At 46.3% G+C, this 19,160-nt stretch overlaps 3 protein-coding genes and 1 long non-coding RNA gene across 4 annotated transcripts; 2 read left to right on the plus strand and 2 right to left on the minus strand.

Annotated features, from left to right (window-relative positions):
- Positions 1-438: 438 nt before the first annotated feature.
- Positions 439-4,756, plus strand: LOC100834797 (ketol-acid reductoisomerase, chloroplastic). Its single transcript, XM_010233788.2, has 10 exons — positions 439-769; positions 901-993; positions 1,876-1,941; positions 2,159-2,299; positions 2,765-2,992; positions 3,130-3,247; positions 3,319-3,458; positions 3,532-3,699; positions 3,795-3,950; positions 4,037-4,756. Exons 1-10 carry the CDS (start codon positions 506-508, stop codon positions 4,400-4,402), a joined length of 1,740 nt encoding a protein of 579 aa, XP_010232090.1. The 5' UTR covers positions 439-505; the 3' UTR covers positions 4,403-4,756.
- A 581-nt stretch (positions 4,757-5,337) lies between these two features.
- Positions 5,338-5,991, plus strand: LOC100835636. The gene has a single exon (XM_003569422.4). The coding sequence runs from the start codon at positions 5,448-5,450 to the stop codon at positions 5,856-5,858; it is 411 nt and encodes a 136-aa protein (XP_003569470.1). The 5' UTR covers positions 5,338-5,447; the 3' UTR covers positions 5,859-5,991.
- Positions 5,992-8,921: 2,930 nt separating this feature from the next.
- LOC100835102 (protein trichome birefringence-like 19) lies at positions 8,922-10,886 on the minus strand. Its single transcript, XM_003569420.4, has 2 exons — positions 10,072-10,886; positions 8,922-9,854 (listed from the first exon to the last, which is right to left on the minus strand). The coding sequence occupies exons 1-2, from the start codon at positions 10,516-10,518 to the stop codon at positions 9,084-9,086; spliced, it is 1,218 nt and encodes a 405-aa protein (XP_003569468.1). The 5' UTR covers positions 10,519-10,886; the 3' UTR covers positions 8,922-9,083.
- A 3,629-nt stretch (positions 10,887-14,515) lies between these two features.
- Positions 14,516-16,815, minus strand: LOC104582829. The gene is made up of 2 exons (XR_730857.3): positions 16,172-16,815; positions 14,516-14,958 (listed from the first exon to the last, which is right to left on the minus strand). It is a non-coding gene; the product is annotated as an uncharacterized LOC104582829 (long non-coding RNA).
- Between the last annotated feature and the right edge of the window lie 2,345 nt (positions 16,816-19,160).

Here is a 19,160-nt window from a genome sequence, read left to right on the forward strand (position 1 = left end):
AAGCGATAAAAATGCAATCACAAGATTAAGATGTCATCACCAATACTCCCTCTTTCACGTGCTATCGTTGAATTAAGATTCGACTCAAACAAGTCGATTGATCTCTAACTGAAAACCAGCCAACTTCTTACTGGCAAAACCGTTTAAAAAAAGTACCCCCTCCGTTCCATAATTCCTGTCGAAATTTTACATGTATCTAGACACTTTTTAGGAATAGATACGTTCATTTTTAGGCAAATTTGAGACAAGAATTATGAAACGGAGGGAGTAGTTTGTAAGATTCAATCTACAAGTAAAAAAAGATCCTAAAAATTTCCTATGGTTCTTCTTGAATCAAACAGTTCTTAAGTAAACATTGAATTACCAAGTGGCTATAGCATTTGATGATCGTTATGTGAATATCCTATTGTCGCCTACATATATATGCCCACGGGACGCAGCTGAGCAGATCCAGGAATCCCCTCTTTTCCCCTCGCAGTCAGTCACCCTAGTCATCGCATCCCCAATGGCGGCGGCCACTTCCTCCGCTTCCTCCCTTGCCTTCTCCCACCCCAAAACCCTGAACCCTGCCTCCAAAACCCCAGCCGTGGGCTCCGTATCCTTCCCCGCCGCTCAGACCCCATGCATCCTCGCCTCCTCGGCCGGCCGCTGCCGTGCCGTAGTAGCAAAGGTCGCGTCGCCGTCGGTGATCGGCGCCACCATGCCATCGCTCGACTTCGAGACCTCCGTCTTCAAGAAGGAAAAGGTGTCCTTAGCCGGCCATGATGAGGTCCGATTTGTCCCCGTGCTGTCTTCCACTCTGACCTTTTGGTGTTTAATTTGTGAAATAAGTTACAGTTTGTGATACCCGCAAAAAAAAAAGAGTTACAGTTTGTGATTTCTTGAGTGTTTTTGCTGCAGTACATTGTGAGGGGTGGGAGGAATCTCTTCCCGCTGCTTCCGGAGGCGTTCAAGGGGATCAAGCAGATCGGCGTGCTTGGATGGGGCTCGCAGGTTAAAAAGATGCAAACCTTCTTTTCTACTCCCTCCGATTCATATTAATTGTCGAAATATTACATGTATCTAGACGCTTTGTAAGCGTAGATACATCCATATTTGATCAAATTTGAGACAATTAATATGGATCGGAGGGAGTATATGCGTGGGAAGTCTATTATGTTAAAGAAAGTTGTTGCATCCTATATTGGTGGTGAAATTCTAGTGACGGTATAATTTTTGTCTTTTTGGTGAAGAATGAGGGCGTGACTAGCATTTTTCTGACGGGGTACACTTTGTTCGGACACATTTTCTAGCAAACTTCCGATGGTGGATTTTTTTTTTAGAATAATAGGGGTTCCCCCCCAGCCCCATTTGATAAATGAGACCAAAAGTCGTCCAAACATTCAGAATCCACAGCAAGACCAGGCCAGGCTAACAGAGTCTGACAGGCAGAAAAGAGAAAACATAGTTCGTGCTGGACTAGAACGATAAGCAACACTCAGCATTCTAAGAGCTTCAGGCTGAGACATGGTCAGCAGCCGGGAACCAGTTCGTGCGCGCCAGCTGGGTGTTCAGACTTCTATCCAGACTTTAGATGGGGCTGGGGGGAAACCCCTATAGATCGGGGCTTCAGTTACTTGTTTGATATAGATATATGAGTAGTGAGGATTTAGTGCGTGTTGATGCTTATATTGGTGGTGCCAGACACGATGAAGCCTCTCCATTTAAAAGAAACTAGCGATATCTTTGATAACTGGGTGCAGATGTTGATGTGCTTCATTAGCACTTTCCCTATTTACTTCAAAGATCTTTTCTGTCACTTGTGCTCAACAAAATAAGTACTCTTATAGTGAAAGGCATGTTCAGGCTATAACAGCGTCTGTGCTATTTTTGCAGGGTCCAGCACAAGCTCAGAACTTGAGGGATTCACTTGCTGAGGCAAAGTCGGACATCGTTGTTAAGGTCACATCTTGCTCTGTCCTTGAATGTTTAGTATAGGTTACGCTGCTACATAAGGTCAAATTAGATGGCTTCTTATTAAAATCCTCTGAATCTTAATACTTTATTATTTATTATGATCCTTCACCCGTGAGAAAATTATTATTATTCGTTTTCTTCAACAGTTCTTATAGTAGCACAGCTGTATCCTTTGACTCAACATCCTGCCATTTTATTTTAGATTGGTCTTCGGAAAGGTTCCAAATCTTTCCAGGATGCACGTGCAGCTGGATTTACTGAAGAAAATGGGACCTTGGGAGATATATGGGAGACTGTCTCAAGCAGTGACCTTCTATTGTTATTGATATCAGATGCTGCCCAGGTTTGCTTGTTTTGCACACGCCCGCATACACCATACGTGCTATGATTGTGTTGCCGCACCAGTGTATGATTATCAAGAGTCTTTAGAGTGGTATGATTTCGAGATCATATTGATTCTAGGTTATATAAGATTTGTCTAAATTACACAATGCATGTTAGTTGCATGGGATGCTCACTTTGCATATTTGAGAACGCTGCCTTTTGCTGAAATTTCAGCAGCATAATTTAAGTTCATATATTGCTAATCATGTTCAGTACGAGCATTTTCTCATGGACTTGCCCTGCTAATTTTTTTCAAGAAACCCTGCTAGCTATTTATAGATCACAGTTTTGTGTCAATGTTGATAGTTTGTACATCAGAATCTGTTTTCTTTACGTTCTTGTCCATGGGAATTTTAGCTTCTTATATTTTATTTTATTTACTCAACAATGCTGGAAATTGAATTATTTTTTACATGTTGTACAGGCAGATAACTACGAGAAAATCTTCTCACACATGAAACCGAACAGTATTCTTGGTTTGTCACATGGGTTTCTCCTTGGACATTTACAATCAGTTGGCCTTGATTTTCCCCAAAACATCAGTGTGATAGCTGTATGCCCCAAGGGAATGGGCCCGTCAGTTAGAAGGCTTTATGTTCAGGGTAAAGAGGTCAACGGTGCCGGTATCAACTCTAGCTTTGCTGTTCACCAGGTATGCTATAAGTCGGTATTGCTTGTACAACAGCTAATTTCATTTCATTGAATATACACTCTTTTTCTTGGTTCTTTCTTCGAAGAATATGTATGTTACCAACTGCTGCCTGTCCTTTTGTGGTTCTTTTTGTGTAGGATGTTGATGGAAGGGCTACAGATGTTGCTCTAGGATGGTCAATTGCTCTAGGTTCTCCTTTCACCTTTGCTACTACTCTAGAGCAAGAGTACCGGAGTGATATTTTTGGCGAGCGAGGTGACCTACTTTCCTCTCTGTGTCTGTAAAAATTTGCACTGTGAGTCAGTGACAAATAATCTATTATTCAGGTATATTGCTTGGTGCTGTTCATGGCATTGTGGAGGCTCTTTTCAGGCGATACACAGAACAAGGAATGGACGAGGTCTTGGCGTATAAGAACACTGTAGAGTGCATCACTGGGATTGTCTCTAAAACTATTTCCAAGAAGGTATACAGGGTTTCTGTTTTCAGTATATATCTCTTTTGAACTTTGCTTACTAGAGTACTTGATATGGTACCAGGGGATGCTCGAAGTGTACAACTCCTTTACAGAAGAAGGAAAGAAGCAGTTCAAAGAGGCATATAGTGCAGCTTTTTACCCAAGCATGGATATACTCTATGAGTGCTATGAAGATGTTTCTTCTGGAAGTGAAATAAGAAGTGTTGTGCTGGCTGGGAGGAGATTTTACGTAAGCTCTTCCTCTAAACATGAATTAAAGTCTTACTCATGTTCATTATCCATTGAAAAATAATATTGAGGTATATCTTGTTTTTATATTTATAGGAAAAGGAGGGTCTCCCTGCTTTCCCTATGGGCAACATTGATCAAACACGAATGTGGAAGGTGGGTGAAAGGGTGCGTGCAACCCGGCCACAAGGTGATCTTGGCCCCTTACATCCCTTCACTGCTGGAGTGTTTGTCGCACTAATGATGGCACAGGTTGGTTTCTATTATTTCAGATGAGGATTGGGCTGTACATTGGTCTAGAAATATTTATTCATTTGTTATATTCTGCACCAATGTAGATTGAGGTCCTTAGAAAGAAGGGCCACTCGTACTCAGAGATCATCAATGAGAGTGTGATTGAGTCTGTGGATTCCCTAAACCCATTCATGCATGCTCGCGGGGTGGCCTTCATGGTGGATAACTGCTCCACCACAGCTCGGCTAGGGTCGAGGAAATGGGCTCCACGCTTTGACTATGTCTTGACCCAACAAGCTTTCGTGACCGTCGACAAGAATGCACCAATTAACCAAGACCTCATCAGCAATTTCTTGTCCGATCCTGTTCATGGCGCCATTGAAATCTGCGCTCAGCTGAGGCCCACCGTTGACATCTCAGTGACTGCAGATGCTGATTTTGTGCGCCCAGAACTCCGACAGTCATCCTAAAGTATGTGATGATCAGCAGGACATCTCATCTGGTGTGTTTTAGGAACTAATATATCAGTCTAGCCGTTTGAACTATAAATGTATTGGTATCTCAAACAAATTTCAGTGTATGACTGGTTTTGTGGATACTGGAATGTTGTTTCAGGAATAAAAGTCGTGGTTAAGGTAAAATATGTTTTTGTCGGTACCTTTAGTTGCTTCTGAAGATCCTTCTTAGCAGATGGTATGTGATGATCGGCAGGACATCTCATCGGGTGTATTTAGGAACTATATCAGTGTAGCCGTTCGAACTATAAATGTAATGCTATCTCAAACCTGAAGTAAATGATTAGTGTATGACTGGTTTTGTGGACACTGGAGTATTGTTTTTCTGGAATAAAAGTCGTGGTTAATCATAAATATGTTTTTGGCAGCACCTATAGTCGACTTCTGAAGATCCTTCTTAACAGATGATTAATGTGGTCTTTGTTGACCATTTTGATATTGGTTACTTTTCAAACCTGTCTTTCCAAGCAAAAACGTCTCTATTTGACCAATGTTGTGTTATTTGTGTGTTGTGTAACTATATCTCGGTTTCACCGCGTAGTTGTTCCCGTCAGTATGTCACCGAAATAATTTTCACAGTTGCTGACAGATAGGCATACGGACGGGGAAACAGACCAATGGAATTAAAATGGTCATTTGTTTAGCCTCGTCATCTCATAGTCAGCCATCGTTGCGCATTCTCTTTGGAGGAACGAAACACTACACCGGTGCGTTGCCGGCCCTCCGGACTCCACAATGCAAACCTTGCAAGTTAACAACACAGAAGTAGACAAGAGCACCTTTGCCCGTTGCCATGATCATCACGCCCAACATCCTTCGTGCTAAACTCCTGAAACCAAACGATGAATTCGAGGATTCGATCCCTTTGACATGTCTCTCGTTTGTCCTTTGCTTGCATCTCCGTACCTTTATATAATCCCCCACACACATGCAATGCAACACCAAGCACAAGCAAAACCACAAGCAGCAGCTAAGTAACAAAACCGATTAGCAGGTAGGCATGGCTGAGAGGGAGGGAGCGGTGGTGAAGAAGGGGCACGAGGAGGGCCTGAAGATGGCCACGTCGCTGCTGGAGGAGTTCGGGCTTCCCCTGGGCCTCCTGCCGCTGGCTGAGGTCATCGAGGTGGGCTTCGTGCGGGCCACGGGCTACATGTGGATCTCGCAGCTGAAGAAGGTGGAGCACCGGTTCAAGCTGGTGAGCAAGCAGGTGAGCTACGACGTGGAGATCACCGGGTACGTGCAGCCCAAGTGCATCAAGAAGCTCAAGGGCGTCAAGGCCAAGGAGCTCATGCTGTGGCCGCCGGTCAACGAGATCACCGTCGCCGACCCTTCCACCGGCAAGATCGTCTTCAAGAGCCTCGCTGGCGTCACCAAGACCTTCCCCGTCGAGGCCTTCGCAGCGGGCCAGTAATCGCGCCGCGGACATGCTTCCTGTTTGTCGCCGCTCACAAATCTTACGCAGTCCGCCGAGGCCCGCGCCCAAGGAGATGCATTCGTTTAAATTTCGCGAGTCAATTTGCTGTTTCCAACATTACGGTACACCTTTATAGTACTAATAGTATCTTTATACAAGTGTGATCAGTGTGCACCGTACGATTCCCGTGCTTATATACGGGCTCGGTGGCTTGTACTTTTCCTCGGACGGAACATTGGTATTCGGCAATCAATCACAACCGCGTCAGTGAACAGTGCGTATACAAGTATTCACTAGAATTTTTTTCGAAGGGCCTATTCACTAGAAATTTTAGATGTACTAACGCGGGTCGTGACTCGTGAATCACACGCTTTCAATTTCCGGTCTAGATATAAACATCTGTTTTTTTTACACACCCTTGGGTTTGTCAAAATCAGCCCGCGGTTCACTCTTCTCTCCTGAACATGGCTTTTTAACCCGCCATTTTTCAATTTACTCCTTTGAGTTTCTCAAAATTAACCTGCAGACAACCCTTGTCTCTTCATTTCATCATTCAAGATCTCGTTAGTGTCATCAAGGTGTCATTCCGATTGCGTCTGTATTTTAACAAAGTATTTAGGTTTCATCATGATTTCATTATTTCGTCGATGGTTTGTTATGATTTCATTAATGTTTCATAAAAAACATATTTTATCGAGGTTTCGTTATAATTTCATCAGGATTTCACAAAAAGGATATTTTAAGTTTTTAACATAATAACATTTAATTGATATCCTAATGAAATAGGCTTGATATTGTAAATTAGGGTGGGTTGCAGGTTGATTTTGACAAAATTACAGGATTGAAATAAAATAATAATAACTAAATGCTTATATCTAAATTGAAAATCAAAGATTAAAAACCCCTACGGTGTGTTTGGCAAGGTTTAGGGAAGGGCAATGGGAGTTTAATCTCAATTCCCTTTCCCTCCCACGATTACCAGGCTTCCCGCACAGAAAAGAAATTGGAAAGTTTCACAGCCTAATTTCCATTTCCCTTCCCCTCTAAACTCTCAATACCCCTAACCAAACAATAGATTTAAAGTCTTATCTCATTTAATTCACATTCCCCATACTTAATTCTTCCAAACCAAACGAGCTGTTGGTACCTCTGGCAGGATACCGACACGGTCAGTCTCTCGCCCAAATACTCCAGGCATAGTCTCTTCCATAATCTTTCAATCACTTCCGCTTCGGGCTGAACTAGGATTATGACGACGCAGATGTCGTGTTTGTTTTGACTGAGAAGATGAGTCTTAACTGGGCCGAGAACGATGTAGCGGACTGCAAGCAAGGCTTACCTTTCTCGTAGAGCCAACACTTTTTTTTTCCCGGGAATTCCATTCGGCTAGCTTTATGGGTCATACTTCGTTCACCAACAAAGGCAAAAAAAATTAGGGGCAACATCCTCCTAAACACAAGAGAATCTAGTACAATTTCTAGCAATTGATTATTAACTTCCATGTAATATTTGTTTATTGGTTTGTGGCTATTATTAAGTCGTCTGATTTTTAACAGAAAGTCTTAAAATCTAAGTTGACGTATTAGAGCCGTTAGAATAAGATTTGATGGTCATCTCAATTCTCTCCTCTTTCACGTGTTATCGTTGGATCAAGATCCAACGGTCAAACACATCGACTGATCTCTAACAAAAAAACAGACGACTTCTCAATAGCAAAACCGTTGTTTATTTTGCGAGCAGGCTATTGAATCCCATTAGCTGAACGAACAGGATAGAAGCATCAGCTAGAATGGACAAGAGCTCTCCGATGTCGAGAAAGTTAGGGGGAGGTCTTGCTTAGTATTTTGCTTCTACTCTCTCCGTTTCACAAACCACCTCATATAAATTTGTGCACTTGAACCAAGACATCTCCCTTTCATGCATATTAGTAAATTAAATGAGGAGGTAATTGCACCACTGGCCTAACAACTTGCAAGGTGGGAACATTTTAGTCCAACTTCTTGCAAAATGAGAAGCACTAATCCTACAAGTTGAAATGCGAGAACATTTTAGTCCAATTATTCCGAATTGGACACCCGGCAACAACATGGAGTCCCGTCGGGCCCATGGAAATTTTGCAAGAAGGCCTGCCGGACTAGAACAATTTGTACACAGGTCTCCGGTACACACCGAGAGTCATGTATGCCTCGGTTCCCGTCAACTGCGATGGTTTTTCCCATTTTACAAGAAGTTGGACCGAAATTTCCAATCTCTCAAGTTATTAGGCCAGTGATGCAATTACCTCTTAAATGAGTGCGAGCTGTTATCGACCAGATTAAATGAGCGTGAGCTGTTATTCACCGGACGCAAGTACGTGCGTTCATTTTTTTTATGGTGTGCTTCATAATGAGTGGCAACTGGCAAGGCGCCACCCACCCTACCATCAGTCTACGTAAAACGCCTTTGCCACGAACGAAAGGAACCGTTCGTAGTACGCACGTCTTCATCCTCCTAGCCAAGGCCAAGTCGTAGGCCAGTTATAGCAGTAACTCCCGGCAGGCAAGTCAGAGGTTGTGGAACGTACAGATGTCGAACCTGACAAGCGTCGGTCACAGCTACAGACGCGCACGCCAACCAACACCCAAATTCATTCACCCCGGCCAGTGCGGCGTTCAGGTTCAGCCGCGCGAGGCCCCCACCTCCCGACAAGCGTGTCTCTCTGCTTTTCCGGTGTGCGCCACAGCAGCGCCAGCGGTACATCGTCCCCGGCGCCATCAGTGCGATCCATCCCACACGCAGGCTCGCCGCACCAGCACCGCACGGCCCGAGGGAAGTTACTCGCTTTTACTCGCCTCCTTCCGTATCCCTCCCTCCGGCGGGCTGGAGCTGCAATTTTTCCAGGGAATCCGATACGAGGTGCGTAGTGGTAGCGCGTAACTTTCGTTTCAGTCGAAGATGACCGGTGGCTTCTTTTTTCAGTAGTACGCGGCAGTCTGTCGTTTACAGTGAGGAACTTCTTTTGTTCACTCTTTCAGTGTCGACCGATAAAAAAAAGTTCGCATCCGACAGTGACTCGACCCGAGGAAAGGAAAGGGGATTAGGAAGGAAAAGAGGCGAACAAGACAGAGGGAGTTCTTCTAGCAATGGGAATGAAAAATATAGTACTGTAATTCCTTATCAAAACTGCCGTAAAAACATGGACGCAAATCATGTCTGTGCACCACATTACCGACGGGGTTACGGCTAGACGAGGATCATCTGGAAGAGGAGGTCGTTCCAGATGTCGATCGGCCCGGGCAGGCACCAGTGGATGCAGTCGTTGTAGAGCTGCACCTTCTCGTTGGGCCAGTGCCCGTACCGGCTCGGGTGCCCGTCGGGCCGCATCAGCATCGCCGCCGTGGCGTCCATGAGCATCATCCGGACCCCTTTCGCCTTGGCCGTCTTCTCCGCCGCGCGGTACTCCTCCATCTGCGCCGTGTAGAACTGCAGGTCGCGGCCTTCCATGACCGTCTGGTTGCTCCGGAGCGGCTCCGTGCGCTTGCAGTTGCCGCCCTGGTCCCACGTCCCGTTCTCGAAGTGCGACATGGGCGACAGCATCCGCACGATCACCCGGCCCTTCACCTTGCCCTGAAGGGCGTTGATGGCCTGCAGGGACACGCGCCACGCCTTGCGCTGGGAGTAGTAGAGCGTCAGGTCCGGGACGCCGTACTGCCGGCTGCAGAAGCTGCAGCCGACGAGGCGCCGCTTCTCGTAGAAGAGGGAAGGGCGGGAGAACCAGTTGGCGGCGGAGACGAGCACGTAGTCGAAGCGGGGCACCTGGGACACCCACTTGTCGTCCGGCTCGTCGAGGTAGAGGCTGTAGTGGCCCGTGTGCGCCGGGTCGTCGTGGTCGGGCTCCCGCGCCCGGACCAGGAACGGTGACCAGAACATGTTGATGGTGAAGTTGTATGCTCTGTAGTAGTACACCTTGTTCTGGTCCGTCGGGTTCGCCGACATGTCCTTGGGATACGCCACCTGCACTCAGCTCCGCCGCCAACACAGGTCAGCCAGTGTCCAAGCAAACTTGGGAAAAATCTCAGGTTCTCACAATGCATAGTATAAGACGCAAATCCTTTTTCTTTTCTTTTCTTTTCTTTGGGAGCACATGCAGCACAATTCCCCGACGAATTCGACAGATTAAAACTTGCGATAGCGTAGCAGAAGAGTAGTAAAGCAGAGCATGGTACCGTACCTGTGAGAGGAGGCAGAGCAGAGACTGCATATGGTTGCGAGCCAGGGAATCCCCCACGAATGCCAGCGACTTGTGGCGGGCGAACTGCAGGAACTGCACCGGGTCGAAGCGCGGCAGCTCGCAGCCCGACGGCCTCCACCGCCACTTGAGGAAGCCCAGGTCCGGCCGGCCGTACTTGAGGCAGTTCTGGTGCTCCTGGATCATGTAGCAAGTCTTGTGGTTGTAGTAGGGCGCCTCCGTGTCCGGCACCCACTCGCCGCGGAAGATGTCGCAGTACTTCATCACGCTCACCACCGGCGTCGAGGACACCAGCTTCGTGGCGTGCGGCACGCCCACGCCGACCAGGCCGAAGTACTGCGCGTTGGTGAAGAGGATGAGGATGGCCAGCGCCGAGAAGTACACCGGCACCGGCCCGAAGAAGAGCTTCACCAAGAAATGGAGCTTCATCGTCGGTCTATCTAAGCTCTACTACCTATCTACGCGCCTAGTAATAGTACTAGAGTATCCTGTAATTACAAATCGCAGCAATTCGCCACCAAGAAGAGAAAAAACCAATGGTAGCTAGATAGCTTGGGATCGGAACACGATAGCTAGCTAGCTTGCATTGCAGGAGCGGCGGCGCAGGAGGAAGGGGATTCCTTTATTGCCTTTGAAGGGCTTAACCCGCGAGCGCAGCAGAGTCTGCTTGCATGCCGTGCCTCGGCTATCTCTGGACTCTGGTGCGCCTCCTCTTGAAGCCGGTGGTCACGGCGAACAGAGTAGGTGCGCCGTTGATTTCAATAACATTGACAAGTGGGCTCGCAAAGGAACATGTCTGTCTTTTTCAGTATTATATTCACAACGCTGCCTGCCATGTAAACCTGCCTCTGTGCGCCTACTGATTTATTACTCGCATGACCTCTGTTGGGTGACCGCGTGCCATTTACCAATCCAGCCGTGTCCTGCCCTGGACGATAACGGGCGATTGGGTCGTGCATCATGCGATGCACTATCCCACGCCAAGGCCTCCGCAGATCTGAACTGATTTCGGACATTCTAGTATTATTACTCCACTCCATTTGTTTGTTTGTTTAGTGCAAACGAATCGACCAAGGGAACCAAAAACATCCGAGATAAAACAGACAAAACAAATTGATTGGCTATCATATTCGTTCGACGCACGGCGAACGAGAGGAATCGGTGTGTTTGTTTTACGGGATTCCACGCCAGTAGCAGATTGGGGGGCTAGTAAAATTCTCGATGTCGTTCCACAGAGATCTGGGCAGGGGATGCTTCTGGTCGGGCTAGCTTACAAAACAAACATATGTGGCACGCAACGGCCCTTGGCCGGTCGCTCTGGCATATCAGATCAGCTCGAATTAAGCAGCTAGCCATCGCAGGTGCGAACGTCTCTGTCTGTCGTCATGAATCAGAATCCCACACGATGCTTTTTGTTTGCTCGGCTCGATGCATCTAAATTGGGGAGAGGCTCAGTCCAGCACGAGAAGCATGATAGATAATACCGGAGGCTGGCATGGCACCGCATGCAGCAAACCGTCCCCTGATCTACTCGTGTCGTGTGAGACTGAGAGCAACTAGTGCGGCGCCGAGGACCGTACGTACGTGGCACCGCCTGAAAAAGAAAAAGAAAAGGAATGCCCTTGGCACGAAGATAAGATGAACTCGTTCATCAAGAACGGTAGCCAGCTTCCCGTCAAAAAAAAGAACGGTAGCCAGCTAGCTGGAGTACTGCTGTGCAAGGAGACACGACCGCGTGGTGTCGATAGCCAAAGAAAACAGCTGGTAATTGCAGGTTCATGGGACCGCATGCCACTCGCCCGTTGCATGCGAAGGTGACCGCCGAGGGCAAGACGGGCAATTGAGTTCTCGGCTGGCTCGATGGGCAGGGCCGGGGATCAAATCGACCCTCGCTAGCTGCACATGGGTTTGCCTCGTGTGAGGCCATGATGGGGACGATGCGTAGCGTAGCCTTAATTAGATCCAGCATCATGTTGTTTTCTTCCTCGGGTGTGTGTGGCCGGCCCGGGCTCACCACCTTGGCGATGGCGATGATAAGGCGACAAAGTGGTAGAGATGATCAGCGTCGGCACATGACAGAAAAAGGGGCGGAACGGATACCGTGCAAGGGGCCAAAAGGCCGCGCACCCCGCTCGGCGCTTCGATCGAGGGGCACAAGAATGGTTACAGTTTTCTTTCTTCGAGACGGAGGTAGCACAGGAACGACCGTCTCAGTACTCCGTTGTGCCATCCGTTGTGTGGGCCAATTCCATGCAAGACTCCAGCGATGCCGCTATGATGCTACATACAATCTTCTTATCCGGTCACCCCAAAGTCATGGTCGATCGTAGTACGATATGAATCACTGAAGCGTAAATGTGAAGGGTTTAGTTCTAAAAGAAGAAAGAAGAAGAAATCAACAAGGACGCACTACGGAAACACCGGGAGACTGGACTGCTCCACCCAAAAAAGGTCGAGAGTATGATATGATCCCGCCGCCCCACGAAAGATCTGGGAGGAACAAAAAAGTGGAGTAAAAATTCATGGGGGGCAAAAAGTAATAAACAATAAAATGGGCCATCGGGTGTTTAAATTCGTATAGTTGGGCCGCCGTGGTTACTTGTTACCAGCTCATCAGCTGCCCGGCGCCCGCACCGGCAGCGTCGTAAATTTCCGAGCTGCTACTGCCACCATTGTTCACCACATGGAACTCTACTGTGCATCTGTGCCTCCACGTGACACGAGAGCGAGACGATCCAGTCATCACCCGATGGCAAATTTCGCTTTGGTTTCGCCGTATGGGACCCCGTTTAAAATTGCTCAACGCTAACGAGTATAGCACTGTGACACTGGGGGTACGGACTGTCACTGGCGTCTGCCGTGTCCCTCCCCCACATAGACACGTGAGAGCAGCAGTGGCGCCAGCAACACCGATCGCCTGCAACGATTAGTCGTAAATTTCTTACCGCTGGTAAAAGTGCACGCAGCATGTTCTCGATCTGTACGTGCAGCTGGGCAGCTGACGGTACTGCGATGCAATGCAACCCACCGACACCTTTTGGGTACTTGCGAACGAACGTCAGGGACGCCAGTACAAGGTCTGATAGGAAGAAGTCAAGCAAAACAAATAAGGCGTGTTCATTTGGTACGACATACTGCATGATAAAAATTGCAATTTGTTACAGTACAGTACAACTGCATTGGTGCATTGGTGAAGAAAACGAGAGAATGGATATCTGATAAGCCAAAAACTTTCTGACAAGCTGTTAAGGTATACTTGTATATTACTCCGTAGAAAATTTGACCGAGTGCGGCGAGTAGAAAATTTAAGCAGTATCTCAGTTTCAGGATTCTGTATGTAGTGGGCGTCACGATCGGTGGGCATGAGCGCGGCGGTCGGACATCGACCAAAGCATGGCTGGCACTGGAGATTAAAAAAACACTATAGTTTCCAAGTCTGGTTTAGTTGGCATGTCGCTATTTTTCATGCATGTTCGTAACCAATCACAATCCCTCCCAGCTAGTCTGCCGGATTTTCGTAAGTAGTCCCAATGAAGGATAAAGCCAAATGTTTGCTTTGCCTGCTAGTAGTCCCAAATGGGAACAATAATCGTTTCGTCTTTGAAGGGGATCGAGATTCCACTAATTAATTGTGCCTGTATCATGCATGGTGGGGCAGAAGTGGCGATCAACCTATCTATCACTATCTGGCTGCCTTCAAGTTCATTCCAAGCTGCACCCGTTTTGAATACACTTGTAGTACTCACGATCTGCTTCAACCGCCGTGTGGTGTATAATTGGTGTCTCCTCGCCTCTGTTCTGTAGCCGTGGGCGTGCACGCACGCGTCGAACAGAAAGATGCCGCCGTCGCCTTGGAGAAGAGACGGCATCGCGAGGATGAAATGTGTGGTCAGATCGTCGAGAACGACGACGGGACAACGGCGAACAATCTTCTTGCCTACAGTCAGTTAGGTCTTCTCGTTGCGATGTGATGAATACAGAAGCAACCACCAATGATGATCCCAGTACTAATAATAGTTAAACCAAAAACATAATTACAGGTCGATTTATTAAATCTTCGATGCATCTGCATGCTATCAATCCGTGTAGATAGAATGTCCCCACCGTTCTTCTCCCGTGCGGCCATGCGTACCCCAGGCTAGGCTAGGTTGGGCCAAGCCTCGTAAAGCCCGGCACAAAAATGCTAAGACCGGGCCTGGACCGAGCTTGAAACAAACAGGTTTCTGACATTTGAAAATACAGTGCTATATTTTAATAGTTCTGAGTTTAAAGATAAAGATTACTGTTTCCCGTCTAGGGAGTGCGCGCGCACTCCCTAGTCTTAGGCGGTGCTCTCCGACAACCCCACAAAAGGAAAGTTTAGCATTGCGTTCTGCCCGCCTCGGCCGCGCCGCTCGTCTAGTGTATGATTTGACGCATTCTTCCGTTACGAGTTCTACTGCCATCACAAGTACAAATAAATTCACATAGGCATGCATACAACATAAATATTCAACAGCTAAAACAAACATAAATATTCTAGCAGTATTGGATCAACCCTGCACTCTGGTCCATTTCATTCAGCCTCGTCTCAAATTAAATCCCAGTTCTTGCGTAGATTATCATGATCTTGTGCAGTACAGTGAGTAGTATCTTGCAATTCCGATTAAAATTCCATCTTTTTCGGTGTAAATAAATAACTTGGCAGGAAGCAGCTGGAATTACTCTGAATCTCTGCCCGAAGCAACAAGAAGATTAAGAGAAGAACAGGCAGTTCAGGTCCAGAACCATGGGGGAGGTGGCACTGGAAGGAGCAGAGATGTACACCCAAGACGGTACCATGGACCTCAAAGGCAACCCAGCTTTGAAGAACACCGTCAACTGGCCCGCCTGCTATCAGATGTAATTCATAATAAAAAATACATCCATATCTCCAATAATATAGGATCCACAATATGTAATTCAAAACCAAGAAGAATAATACGCGTTCTTTCTGTTTACTCATTGAATTGAAATTATATTACTACACTCCATCTTAATACATGCTAATATTTTTTTTAAACTATCGTAAAGCAGCCACATAATTTAAAGGTTGCCGTTCTTGTCAAGGTAGTGATCTATAGTACTACCTAGTGTACGTAAATACTAATTACATCTAATGACTAGCATACCATTGCTAAAATGCAAGTATGATGCGGGAAGATATACTGCTAAATGTAAGTATGAGGCGGAAAATACATCCGAAGAATATAATTACATTTAGTGACTAGTAGTATCATTGCTAAAATGTAAGCATGATGCGATAACATATATCCAATGCAATCTAAGAATTACATCTAGTGTACGCAATATTACTAGCAATGTGTGGTCACTGCTGGCAAAATAACAAAACATCTTTATAACTTTCCAGTTCCCAAACAGATAAATTTCAAAAAAATTTAAGAACAAAGTCACTCATTGTGATTTAATACCAGCTTGCATAATCATGGATCTGGTGAGATAACACTACGAAACCACAGACCAGTTTGCATAATCACTAACACATAAGAAATAACCGTTCTTCCAAGCACGGGAGATGGAAAGAATTACAACCAGCACAGTGATAAACATGAAAAATCCAGCACGGTTTGATGCTGAAACTTTTTGTCCAATCAGTTAATTTGTCTAAAGAGTAAAGAGTAATCATCCAAAAGTTACTTTGTCTAAAGAGCTAATCATCTTAAAGTTACTTTGTCTGAAGAGCTAATCATCCGAAAGTTACATCGTACTTCCATAGTTACATCTAAAATATCATAAAAGTAATTCTAAAAACTAAAACTACATCCAACAGAATCTAAAAGTAATTCACCTATGTTGAAGCTACATCCAACAGAATCTAGAAGTAACTACTTACCTCAAATTTACATTTGAAAAGATAATGATGATTCAGAGTAGGAAGAATAACAAAGCAGTAATCATCTCATCATACACGAATAGACACTACAGAGCATCAAACTCGCTTGAACAAACACGAAAACCTGTATGGATCAGCATACGCGTGACCAGCACCAACCCAAACACAGACGGACAAACTGGCGAGCCCAAGCGAAGCGACTTCACAAACCTCACAGCAGCCTGCAACGAAGGCCCGTTGTCGTCGTTGATGTCGAGGTTGTGGAGACAGAGCAAGGTGCGCTCAGTGGCGGGCAAGGATGCCGTTGCCGCCGCCGCTTCAGGGGTCGCCCTACGTGGTGAAGGCAGGGCCGTGCTGCTCGCTATGGCTGGAAGGGGAGTCGGCGCTCCCGCTGGTGGAGACTGGCCATTGCTATAGTGGCAGCCCCTGCTGCTTCCACCGCGGCCGCACCGACGAGCGGACCATGCCCCCCGGCAGCGGCGTTCGAGCTCTCAGCGTGGGGGGAGGGGGAAGGGGTGGAGAGAGGAGGAAGGAGGGGGCACCAGCGTATCCGGACCGACGAGCCGGCGGCGCTAGAGCTCTTGGGGGCGCCGCGACAAGCAGACCAACCCGCCGCCGCTGGTGCTCGAGATCTAGCCTCATGGGGGAGGGTGGGGGGGGGGGTGAGGAGCAGGAGAGAAGAGGAACGAGGCGGGGCTCGAGGGGAGGAGGATTTCGTCTACATGGGGCGTGGGGTGAGCAGCAGGAGAGAGGAAGAAGAGGTACGGAGGGGGGAGCCGGGGAGGTGCGCTCGGAGAAGAAGAGGCAGGAGAGTGGATAAGGTTCCAGAGGGTCACCGAGTGAGCACCGCACGCGGTTACAAAGTGCGCGGACGCAGAAAAGATTTGGTGATATTTTAATAGTTTTGGGCTTTCTAGCCGGTATTTGGGCTGAAAACTGAATCCCAGCCCAGCCTGGATGTCAAGCGGTCCGGCCTGGGTTCGCTCAACAAAAAAAAAAAGCTGTCCGTCCTGGGCTACACATGCACAGACAGGGTCTACTTGAGACCGATGGTTAGCTAAAGAAAAAGAGCTTGGGGTCACTAGTTTTTTAGGTCGAACAATGCTTTTGAGACCAATTGCTCTCATGTGTAGAACAAAATGCATCAGACTTACATGACAATATGTTAATGTGAAAAAGCAGAGAGATGAATGACAAAGATAAATGAATCCAGCGGTACTCACCACAATGAAGGACGGAGCCAGGAAAATCCGAGACCCCGTGTCAAACTCCGAAATTAGACAAGCCTTCTAAAAAAAATAAAACTAATGCAATATAGCCTGAATAATATATAGGTCATAATATCTTACATATCAATTAGATATATTGAAGAAATATGACTATTCAACAACAATATAATTTTTTTACAACTAATTTTGCACCCGTCGTTTAGGCCTGGAACTTAAAATTTATTTTCGATTCCAGAAACCAATTTGTTTGGCTGAAATTTTTGAAATAAAGCTTTCCATGATATCCTTGGCTAGACGCCAAGACGAGAAAACAATGACCATTTGGCGACTGGGACAATAAATATTGCTGGCGAAGACGAAGCGTCGAAGTGCTCAGCGCCCAGCTGTAGTGGAAGGGCCTCCGCTGGGGCCATATTTTTGGCGCTGGCAGCTGGGTCTGCAGGCGCGTCGCAGGAAATTGGAAGAAGAAAGGCCTCCGCTGGCTTTTTTTTTTCTCTGGCTGTTCAGCAAAGTAGGAAATTTGGGCCCGCAAATTTTGAGGCCCTGTTCAACCGCACTCCCTTGGGCCCGAGCCTCCCACAATGCGTGATCCGAACAAGATGAATGTGTATTATTTGAAAGCTAGAGATCCTCTCAAAAAAAAATTGAAAGAGAGAGAAATTGATAGTTGGAAAAGGCAAAAAAAAACAGAAAATAAAAGTTGGACTAAAAGGCAAAAAAGACTCTTCTAACAGCCTTTTTTGGGTTGTCAGATTTCGTTCGCTGATTTCGTTTCTGGCGGTCGTCCATCAAATAACACCCTCTTGTTCTTACTTACTTGTAAGTATAATTTTAAAAACCGCACTGGACCGCTGTTGAAGCGGAAAAAACCCGGAACCAGAGACCCCGTGGTGGGTTAAGCGCAAAGGACAATCCCCACCGCCGAACCAGCAGAACTGGCCATTTTTATTAAACCGGAACAAAATAAATCAGTTAAACCAAAAAAAAACGTGAATCCATACTTTCCAGCGAACTAGTAAGCTTTTTTTTAGAATCACATGTAACTTTATTCAATGTCGAAAACCATTACATGTACAATTCTTCGGATTATAGACACGAGAAATTACAAAATAGCCTCTATGACTAAGAATTACAATGAAATATCTCGAATACATATTTCGGTTGACTGGGTGACGGCGATCGAAACTTCAGGCCGAATGGCCCTTGTCGATGCCATAAATACTTCAGGCCCAATGGCTTTGAGCAGTAACACCTTGTAATAAAAGAAAAACAGTGTGCTCGTACCGTGACCGAGAATCTGACAGCCATAATTCCTGTTTTTTCAAAACCACGCAAGGCTTGCTGCTTGGTACAAAAAAAAACTCAAAAATTAAAACATGTGACTCAAAAAATAATGTGTTACTAAAAATTCACAGCATTTATGAACAAATATATATATATATATATTTTACTTTTTTAAACCAAACGGTGATCCGGTTAACGAGAGGGCCTTATGGGTTCGGTCAGCGGCCCGGTTTTAAAACTATGCTTGTAAGAGACCCCTTCTTCAGAACGGATATCAACAACTGCCCAGGTAGTTACTATCATTTTTTTGTTTCTCAACATGAAAGACCAAAAGACAAATATTTTGAAGCAAAGGGATTAACACGTACAATGGCACCATAACTCGTCAAGAGCTAGTAAAAATTCTGTGGGCTGCTCTATCTCGAAATAGAAACCTAGGTTTCATCAGATTCAGGATTTTCAGAGATAAAAGCCCAGTGATCTGAACACGTCCTAACAGTAGCAACAGTGACATCAGATTCAGGTTCGCCAGCCGCACCTCGGCTGTCTTGGCTCCTGACGAAGGGGTGACTTCGACAATGACCATATTATCGGACTTGTATCTAGGAAAGTTTTGAGTGTATGTGTTGACGATCTCATTGGCTAACAAGGACACAGGGGACCTCGGAAGGTAATACCCCTATATC

The sequence above is a fragment of the Brachypodium distachyon genome, chromosome 2 (assembly GCF_000005505.3).
Source record: "Brachypodium distachyon strain Bd21 chromosome 2, Brachypodium_distachyon_v3.0, whole genome shotgun sequence".
NCBI lineage: Eukaryota > Viridiplantae > Streptophyta > Magnoliopsida > Poales > Poaceae > Brachypodium > Brachypodium distachyon.

What these genes read in the sequence shown, in the direction of transcription:
- LOC100834797 (XM_010233788.2), top strand. Translation starts at nt 506, where the DNA reads ATGGCGGCGGCCACTTCCTCCGCTTCCTCCCTTGCCTTCTCCCACCCC. An exon ending in CCTTAGCCGGCCATGATGAG is followed by an intron (nt 770 to 900) that starts GTCCGATTTGTC and finishes TTTTTGCTGCAG; the next exon opens with TACATTGTGAGGGGTGGGAG. An exon ending in TGATATCAGATGCTGCCCAG is followed by an intron (nt 2,300 to 2,764) that starts GTTTGCTTGTTT and finishes CATGTTGTACAG; the next exon opens with GCAGATAACTACGAGAAAAT.
- LOC100835636 (XM_003569422.4), top strand. Translation starts at nt 5,448, where the DNA reads ATGGCTGAGAGGGAGGGAGCGGTGGTGAAGAAGGGGCACGAGGAGGGC.
- LOC100835102 (XM_003569420.4), bottom strand. Translation starts at nt 10,518, where the DNA reads ATGAAGCTCCATTTCTTGGTGAAGCTCTTCTTCGGGCCGGTGCCGGTG. An exon ending in TGCTCTGCCTCCTCTCACAG is followed by an intron (nt 9,855 to 10,071) that starts GTACGGTACCAT and finishes AGCTGAGTGCAG; the next exon opens with GTGGCGTATCCCAAGGACAT.